This window comes from Cricetulus griseus, chromosome 7 (assembly GCF_003668045.3).
Source record: "Cricetulus griseus strain 17A/GY chromosome 7, alternate assembly CriGri-PICRH-1.0, whole genome shotgun sequence".
Lineage (NCBI taxonomy): Eukaryota > Metazoa > Chordata > Mammalia > Rodentia > Cricetidae > Cricetulus > Cricetulus griseus.
Genome location: NC_048600.1, coordinates 131,831,748 through 131,841,128, shown reverse-complemented (window position 1 = coordinate 131,841,128; position 9,381 = coordinate 131,831,748). Strand labels below are relative to the sequence as shown.

At 51.8% G+C, this 9,381-nt stretch overlaps 1 protein-coding gene across 1 annotated transcript; it reads left to right on the top strand.

The window, feature by feature from the left end:
* Positions 1 to 215: 215 nt before the first annotated feature.
* Eif4a3 (eukaryotic translation initiation factor 4A3) lies at positions 216 to 8,267 on the top strand. Its single transcript, XM_027425497.2, has 12 exons — positions 216 to 446; positions 2,304 to 2,376; positions 3,722 to 3,788; positions 4,344 to 4,406; positions 4,782 to 4,914; positions 5,130 to 5,210; positions 5,593 to 5,734; positions 5,936 to 6,074; positions 6,498 to 6,613; positions 7,599 to 7,706; positions 7,789 to 7,916; positions 8,047 to 8,267. Exons 1-12 carry the CDS (start codon positions 278 to 280, stop codon positions 8,061 to 8,063), a joined length of 1,236 nt encoding a protein of 411 aa, XP_027281298.1. The 5' UTR covers positions 216 to 277; the 3' UTR covers positions 8,064 to 8,267.
* Positions 8,268 to 9,381: the final 1,114 nt, after the last annotated feature.

Sequence of the window (9,381 nt, the reverse complement as noted above, 5' to 3'; positions counted from 1 at the left end):
CCCCGCGCCCCTGCCCGGAGCCTCCTAAACCCCACAGCGCGCACCGACGGCGCGGGGGCACATCACGCGGCTGCGCTGGATCTCGCGAGAACGGGAGCGGCGCCCACGCCCGGCGCCGCGCTTCCCGCTTCCGCCACACCAGGCGCCTCCCGCCTCTGGGAGGGCCGTGTCGCTCCGTGGTGGCGTCACTTCCTGCCTCCCGCGCCGGCGCCGGCGTCGGAGCCCTGCTTCCGGTTCCCGCCGCGGCTCGCGCTCGGCGCTCGGCGGAGTCGGAATCATGGCGGCCGCGGCCACGATGGCGACGTCGGGCTCCGCGCGGAAGCGGCTGCTCAAAGAGGAGGACATGACCAAGGTGGAGTTCGAGACCAGCGAGGAGGTGGACGTGACCCCCACGTTCGACACCATGGGCCTGCGGGAGGACCTGCTGCGCGGCATCTACGCCTACGGTGGGCGCGGGCCTCGCGGCGCGGGGAGGCCGGGCGGGGTGGCGGAGAAGGTGCGAGCCGCTCGGAGCGCAGGCCCGGCTCTCCCGCGGGCCGCCCAGCCAGGCTCGCCCGGTCGCTGGGGTGGCGGCAGCCGAGTGCGAGCCCGCCCCGGGCCCCGAGGCCGTGGGTCCCGCAGGGTCGGGCCTTGCGGGGTTTCAGCCCCGTTAGGGCCGCGGACAGTTAGAGGAGAGCGAGCCCCGGGGCGCACGGAGGACGCCCGCGGCCAGGCTGTGAGAGGTGTGGTGAGACTCGCTCCTAGACCACCCCGAAGCCTCTGCAGTTGAATGCGGAAAGGCGGTAGGGTCGGGTTTGCCGTTTGAACGTTTAGTTTGGTGTCCGGATTTGGAGGGAAGCGAGTTGGAGGAGGAGGCGGGACGATGTCCGGGCCGCAGAAGAAGGGATGCTGGGGATGCTTTGGGGCTGAAGGGTCTGCTGGTGGCAGTGGCAGGCAGAGTGCAGCCCTGCGTCATGTGGCTGCTGTGTGCTTAGGAGCATTTGAGGGAGGCTGCGCTCTGTCTGTTTTGTTAGGTTTTGTTCTTTCCAGACCTGGGGAAGGGGTGTCTTCATGGTAGCCCTGGCTGCCCTGGAACTCTTTGCAGACCAGGCTGGCCTCAGACTCAGAGATCTACCTGCCCCTGCCTCCCAGATGGTGCTTTTGTTCTTTTTTTTTTTTTTTTTTTTTCTTTTTGGGACAGGTTTTCTCTCTGTAGCTTTGTAGACCAGCTGGCCTCGAATTCACAGGCCTCCTGAGTGGTGGGATTAAAGGCCTGCACCACCATATCTCCCCCCCACCCTTGTTTTGTTTTTGAAGCAGGGTCTCTACATAGCCCTAGCTGAACTGGAACTCACTATGCAGACGGGGAAGGTGGGTCTTCCCACTTTAAATGGTTTTTAGTTAATTCCAGATGCAGTCAAATTGACCACTAAGATAACCATCATAGGTATTGTGTTGAATTGGGAAGGTGTGCTAGCTACAACCTTTTGGGGAGGGCGGTTGTTTTGAGACAGGGTTTCTCTGTGGCTTTGGAGGCTGCCCTGGAACTCAGGCTTGTAGACCAGGCTGGTCTCGAACTCACAGAGATCCAGCCTCCCAAGTGCTGGGATTAAAGGTGTGAGCCACCACTGCCCAGCTGCTAGCTTAAAGTATAAAAATGAACTATAAGGCCGGGCGTTGGTGGCGCACGCCTTTAATCCCAGCACTCGGGAGGCAGAGGCAGGCAGATCTATGTGAGTTTGAGACCAGCCTCGTCTACAAGAGCTAGTCCCAGGACAGCCTCCAAAGCCACAGAGAAACCCTGTCCCGAAAAACAAAAAACAAACAAACAAAAAAAAGAACTATAGCTTTTCAATGTAAGTTTTGTCTGCCTCTTGAGTGCTGGGATTTAGGGAGTGCACAACCATGCCTCGTCTGTCTAGGGGTGGTGCCTAGATAATGGGGCTACAGCCAGGTGAGAGCAGCATGCGGTGCCCACGTCATGCTGGGGACGGCAGGCAGCAAGTGGATTGGAGTGCTCGCCAGTAGGAAAGGGAGCAACCTCTGTGCTTCTGGATTTATGACTTTTATCGCAGAGGGGGTTTCATGTGGCTTAGGCGGACCTGGGACTCCTGGTGCTCCTGCCTCTACCTTCTCAGTGCTGCTCTGTAGACACTGTCCTCACAGGTCATCTTCCAGGCCAGTCTGTAAGGCGTGGTTCACCTGGCGGCCTGGGCTGGCAGTAAGAAGCCTGTATGTATGTGTGCCCCCAGGGAGCCTGTGCTGTGTGGTGTCTACGCTGTCACAGTATGAGGGCTGAGTCTTTTTCCTCTCTGTATTTGCAGGTTTTGAGAAACCTTCAGCGATCCAGCAGCGTGCTATCAAGCAGATAATTAAGGGGAGAGATGTCATTGCACAGTAAGTTGTGGGTGCTGAGAGCCAACTTGGGTCAGTGAGGCTGTGGGAAGATGAGTCTGCCTTGTCCTCTCTACACCCCCAGCTCAGCATTGACTTTTTTCCCTATCTAGAAAAGCCCTCCCCCCTTTTTTTTAGCCATGTATATTTTGGGAAGGTGCTTGGTGCTGTGGGTCATATCCAGGTCACTGCACATACTGAGCAACTGCTCTCCTACTCAGTGTAGATTTATGCAAGATACTTTTTTTTTAAATGTTCATTAGTGTTTTGCCTCCATATATGTCTGTGTGAGTGTGTCAGAAGCCCTGGACCTGGAGTTTCAGTCAGGTGTGACCTGCCATGTGGGTGCTGGGAATTGGACCAGGGTCCTCTGGAAGAGCAATCTCTCCAGCCCAAGATACTCTTTTAGTAGCTTTATTTTTTTTTTTTTTATTCCCCCCTCCATATGCTGGGTACTGAACTATACTCCAAACTGTTATTTGCCTTAATTTTATTTTCTTTTTTTTTCTCCTTTGGTTTTTTGAGACAGGGTTTCTCTGTATTGCTTTGAAGCCTGTCCTGGAACTTGTTCTGTAGACCAGGCTGGCCTGGAACTCAGAGATCCGCCTGCCTCTGACTCCAAAGTGCTGGGATTAAAGTGCACCACCACTGCCTGGCTTGCTTTAATTTTCAAAAGACATTTTTTTTTTTTTTTAAGTTATACTCCAAAATCTTAGGTGCCAGTTGCATTAAAGGAAGGGAGACCTTTTGCGTCACTTTCTGAAATTCTTTTGTTCCTGGTGCACAAGCGATATCATTATTTTCACCCTGTAACAATTTACAGAGCAGTTGTATCTCTGGGGGCTGTGGTGATGGCTTGCTCATTTCCCAGGTTTGGTTCTTAGTTCCCACACTGACTCACAGCTGCCTGTGACTCCAGCTTCAGGGCATTCTGCATCCTCTTTTGGGCTCTGAAAGCACCTCACGTGTGACATTCAATCACACAGAAGCATAAGTAAAAATAAAAAGTAAAAGTTGTGACCTTGTACTTTGGGTTTTATCTTTGAAGTTAAGATGCTGGAGTAAGAGGTGGGAAAATAGCCGTGCGGTGGTGGCACACGCCTTTAATCCCAGCACTTGGAAGGCAAGGCAGGTGGATCTCCGAGTTCAAGGCCAGCCTGGTCTACAAAGAGAAACCTTGTCTCAATAAAACAGAAAAAACAAAAAGAAGAGGTAGGGACATCTAGAAAGATGCTGCCCCAATGTGAAGCCAGGCCTTTGGAGCACTGCTGAGGGCGGGGTCACCAGAGCAAGGACAGTGCCATTGGGTGCCTTCCTCTGATAACTACTCTTGTGCTTTCTTAAACAGGTCTCAGTCTGGCACAGGCAAGACGGCCACCTTCAGCATTTCAGTCCTCCAGTGCTTGGATATCCAGGTGATTCACACTCACAACAAACTCCTTAACTCCAGGGGATGTCTGTGCTCCTGCCAGTGCTGTGTGTACAGAATACAGGTTTTAGGTAGGGTGTGGTTGTATAGCTTTAATTCCAGCCAGCAGGAGGATCTCTAAGTTTGAGACCGGCATGCTCTTCATAGCTAATTCCAGGCCAGCAAGACTACAAAGTAAGAGAGACCCTGTCTCAAAAACAAAAACATATATGCAGAAAGAGCCCTGATTGTGTCACACTCTTGCTGGACTTGCAAGGCTGTTAGGAAAGAGCAGCAAAGCTAATTCTAGCTGGTTATCTATAGTAGCTCAGTGCTTATAGTAAGCTGTGTGAACAGTACTGAGATTAGAGCTGGACTTGGACAGATACCAGGTTTTTGCTCATGCAGAATCTCGATTTTCTGTTTTTGGAAAGGTAGGCATGAAAGCAGAGAGGGGACGTTTGTAAGACAGTGGAGGGAAGGGGCAAGAGTATGTGAAAATGTTACAAGAAAACCCATTCTTCTGTTCAGTCAAGTTTTTCTCCCCATTCCCCTTCACCAGGTTCGAGAAACCCAAGCTTTGATCTTGGCTCCAACAAGAGAGTTAGCTGTACAGATTCAGAAGGTAAGAAATTAAAGATGGTGGTTTGGGCTGGTAGAGTGCTCCCCTACATTAAAGATGGTGGTGAGGGCAGACAGCTTTTTCACAGGGGAAAAAAAAATCCATTTGAATCAAATAATGATACTGTATCTTGAAGGATACAATATCATTAATAAGTTAATATGATGGGATTCTGAACTGTAACATACCCTGCATTTGATAGGCACCACTTCAGTAGTAAGAAACCCTCAAAATGAATTTCATTTTAGCAGAGGAAAGAGATCTTGTGGTTTTATCATCATATGAGTAAATGGTACTTGGTTGTTTCAAATCAGAGTGGAAATGACAGTTTTGATGTGTCTGGCCTTGTGCCTTGCATGTAACCCTGCTTTGTTTCAGGGTCTGCTTGCTCTGGGGGACTACATGAATGTCCAGTGCCATGCCTGCATCGGGGGCACCAATGTTGGAGAGGACATTCGGAAGCTGGACTATGGGCAGCATGTTGTGGCAGGCACACCAGGGCGTGTCTTTGGTGAGCACCTTGGTTGAGAACTGGGCTGTGGGTAGTGCCGATGAGGCCCATCAAGGCCATGGCATGGCAGTTGAGTTGCATGTGCCAAGTGGTGGGTCTCTGCATCTGGGTCCCTGGTAGTGTGTACAGGGAGAGGCTCTACGGGCCCACAGGAACCAGCGCAAACAGCTCTTTGCTTAGAGTCGCGTGTAATTCTTTCCAAATCTGATTCCTAGATATGATTCGCCGTAGAAGTTTAAGGACCCGGGCTATCAAGATGTTGGTTTTGGATGAGGCTGATGAAATGTTGAACAAAGGTAAGGTGACCAGGATTTTCTGCTGACATATTTGTCCTAAGTTTTCACAGTGAAGTCTCTACCTTCTGGAGATGTGATCGTCTTTGGGGAGAAACAATGTGTCTTGGGAGGTTTTTGAAACTAAAACTCCTGTTGTTGTGTTTTCATGGCTAAGGTCTATGAGACCAGTCCCAGCTGGGGTGACAGTGTTCTTGTTTTCTCTGGCACTGTACACTGCCTGGTTTTCAGCACACACTACTGAGTGGGTTTGGGGTGTAGCTTGTGGGTCAAGGTTGGGGTGTCTACCTGTGAACTTGCTCTGACCACTGATGTCCTGAAGACCTGGCAGTGTGACTCTCCCAATGACAGCCTTAAAGCTGTAGCTGGTCTCCTCTTGTCCCAGGTTTCAAGGAGCAGATCTACGATGTGTACAGGTACCTGCCACCTGCCACCCAGGTGGTTCTCATCAGTGCCACATTGCCTCATGAGATCCTGGAGATGACCAACAAATTCATGACTGACCCCATCCGCATCTTGGTGAAGCGGTAAGGATGCATGCCTTCATCGCTCGCGTTGAGGGTCCCTACCCTTTTCCATTTCCAAGTGTGAGCTCCATGTCCAGGGTGCAGCCCTGTGTGGTAGGGTGATGTGACTGGCAGGATGCGGGCCGGGGGCTCTTAGGGTGGCCTTGTCCCCTCGGGTCCTGGTTTGAAGAGTGATGAGGATGAACACGTATCTGTTTGCAGTGATGAGTTGACTCTGGAAGGCATCAAGCAGTTCTTTGTGGCAGTGGAGAGAGAGGAGTGGAAGTTTGACACTCTGTGTGATCTCTACGACACGCTGACCATCACCCAGGCTGTCATCTTCTGCAACACCAAGAGGAAGGTGCGCCCCGCCCCATCCCGCCCCTCCCCTCCTCTGTAGTGTCCTGTCAGTCAGGCGGGCGGGGCTGGCTCGGCTCTGGGTTCCTGTGTTGGTGCAGAGCTGGCCGAGTGTGAGAACTGCTGAGGAGGAGAGGCAGGAAGGTTTCTGGAGTCATAAGGAGACCCATCTTTTAAGATGTAAAAATGGGCACTGACTATATTTTTCTATAATAATTTTGATGTCTTTGTTTTAAGCTGAGGCTCAGGCCCAGCAGGTTGATGTGATGATAGCCTGTGGGCAGTCTGGGCGTGTTCCCTGTAGAGAATTCTTAGGCATGCCTATCCCGGCTGTTGGTGGGTGAGTTCCCTGTGTATCTGTCTATGAGAGCTGCCATCTTACAGGTCTCTGGTTGGTAGATGAGCTCATCTCTTGATCTGACTGTAGGTTGACTGGCTGACAGAGAAAATGAGAGAAGCGAACTTCACCGTGTCATCCATGCACGGAGACATGCCCCAGAAAGAGCGAGAGTCCATCATGAAGGAGTTCCGGTCGGGTGCCAGGTAGGCCTTTGGCAGCTTTGGCTCCTGTGCCAGGGCAGATAGTGCTGTCCTGGTGCTTTCACCTTGTTTCCTGCTGAGTGGACGCTGCCCTGTGGGGGCTGTTGATTAGTGGTGGATTGTCAGTTACCAACCATTGGGCTGCTTCTGCCTGCAGCCTCTCCGGATGCTTTTCTTTTGGTTTCAGCGGTTGATCTTTGAGTCCCCTTGCCGTCTGTGGACTGTCCAGTCTCTGGTGCCTCACTTGCTGCTGTGCCCTCCTCCCTTCTTCCTGGCCCAGTCCTGATGTAGCTCAAGGCAGCAAAGCCACACACACCTGCTCTATTTTGAGCATCCCCAGGGTTCTCCTTTTCCTTAACCTGCAGTGGAAACAGAGTCCTCCCTCTTTCCGGTACCCATGTCAATAGATGGTTTCTTACTCACAGTGTCAGTGTGGCACTGTCTCACTAATTAGTCTTCACGTGAGAGCTTGTGTTCTTGCAGTGTGTTTTCAAGCCCCTTGTCCATGCACATCTGTCGTGTTGGTGAGGACCAGGCATGTCTCTGGCCTCCATGTGGACAGCTGGCACCACTTGTGCAGAGCAGCTGCTGTAGTATGGGAGTGGCGTGGGTTGACCTTAAGATGTATTGTAAAATGATGTCATCGGTAGGTTCTGGTTCATAGTAGGATGGGGGGGGTGTTCGAGACAGGGTTTCTCTGTGGCTTTGGAGGCTGTCCTGGAACTAGCTCTTGTAGACCAGGCTGGTCTGGAACTCACAGAGATCTGCCTCCCAAATGCTGGGATTAAAGGTGTGCGCCACCAACGCCCAGTCATAATAGGATTTTTGCTAAGCAAAAGTCCTGTTTTCCTGCAGGGGCTGACCCGACATTTTAAATAGTTGTAGCAGGTTTTCTGGTGGTGGGTGGGTGATGTGACTGCTCAGGGCCTTGGCCAGGCTGCATAGAACTGCAGAGCTCTGCCCTCACCTTTGGCTTCTCTTTCTGCAGCCGAGTGCTCATTTCCACAGATGTCTGGGCCCGCGGCCTGGATGTCCCTCAGGTGTCCCTCATCATTAACTATGACCTGCCCAACAACAGAGAACTGTACATTCACAGGTGTGTGCCTCCTTCCTTTGCTCAAGATTGTTGGCCTTCCCCTCTGTGAGACTGTTACTAACATACACATTTTATTCTAAAGAATCGGGAGATCAGGGCGATATGGCCGCAAAGGTGTGGCCATCAATTTTGTGAAGAATGATGACATCCGAATCCTCCGGGACATAGAGCAGTACTACTCCACCCAGATAGACGAGATGCCCATGAATGGCAAGTTGCTGGCTCTGCAGGGTGGGGGTGGAGGAGGGAGGGTGGGTGTTCCGGGAGGAGTGGGGCAGCTTCCTCACCAGGGCTGGGGATGTGGCATACGGCGTTGTTAATGTACCTTCTTCTCCGTCAGTGGCTGACCTGATCTGAAGCTGGGGCACTAAGGGCCTGGATACAACAACGCCTGTCGTGAGCTCCTCCTTGGAAACAGGAAGCCTCTATTGAATGGGTTTACATGAACTGTCTCTCACAGCCCCTCAGGATGACCCTCGGGTGCTGCCATCTTTTCTAACCCACATGTAAATAATGCAATGCTTTAAGCCTTTTACATTAAATATGGAAAGTTTCCCATGAGCGTGTGTAGATTTCTTGTGGTGTCAGCTTCCCTGCTCTGGTTGTGAGCAGACCAACCGTTTCTCCCTCACTCCACATTATGGGCAGAATCCAACTTGAGATCTTTAAAATCAGAGTCAGACGACAAAATCCATGGTAGAAGTCAGAAGAAAAATAGTGACTTCAGGCTTGCAGAAGCTGAAGATGACAGAAAAGAGCTATGATATGGACTTGTCAGAGCGACACCTTCTCGTGGCACCAAGGTAGAAAAGTGAAGCACAAACTGGGAGACAGCGGAAGGAGCATGTGTTCATGAAAGAAAAAGTCTTTGGAGGTTCTTTAAGTTGTGGATGCTGTGGTTGTCACATTACCCGGTGAACTGGACCTTGCGAATGTGACTCAGCCAAGGCTTGGGGATGGAGAAGCCCCCCTAGGGTTTGCCCACCCACTCACGTCCTGTGAAGGTCAGGACCCTGATGGCATGTGCTCGACAGGACACCGGGGTCTGAGGAGACTGGGAGGAAGACCTTGCTGTAGCAGCCTTGGAGCCTTGAAGGTGAGGGCTGACTGCAGATAGCAGGGGACAATTGCACTTAAATTGTAGCTGAGTCTGCTAACAGCCCATGTGAGCAGAACAGCCTGCGGCCTCTGAGACTGACCAGCAAGGTATGAGCTGATACGGAAGCCACCATCATTGGAAGTGTGTTCTGCCAGTGATATAAAATGAGCATTGTGTAAGGGTTAAACTACCCAGCTCAAAAGTAGGAGAAGATTTGAACAGAGCTTGCTGGAGAAGACATGGGTGGCTTGGAAGCCTTGTGAGAGCTGCTTGGTGCTGGTAGTCTGCTAATGTGACAATCTCTGGGCAACTCCACAACTGCTAAAGTCAGGCTGGGTGCAGCCTGGGATGAGGGTAATCTGGCCGTGACATGGCATCCCTTTGGTGCCGGGTTAATTGGCTGATGCTGACTAGGCGTGTCATCCATCCCCTTAGTCCCTCACTGTCCTTCTGCATACTTCCTTGAAACTGCAATGTGTGGTAGAGGAGGGTGACCCCTGATGGAGGGAGGGGTAAGGTAACTGCCCCCCATTGCTGCTGGGACAGGGAATGCCACAACAAACTGCATTTCTTCCC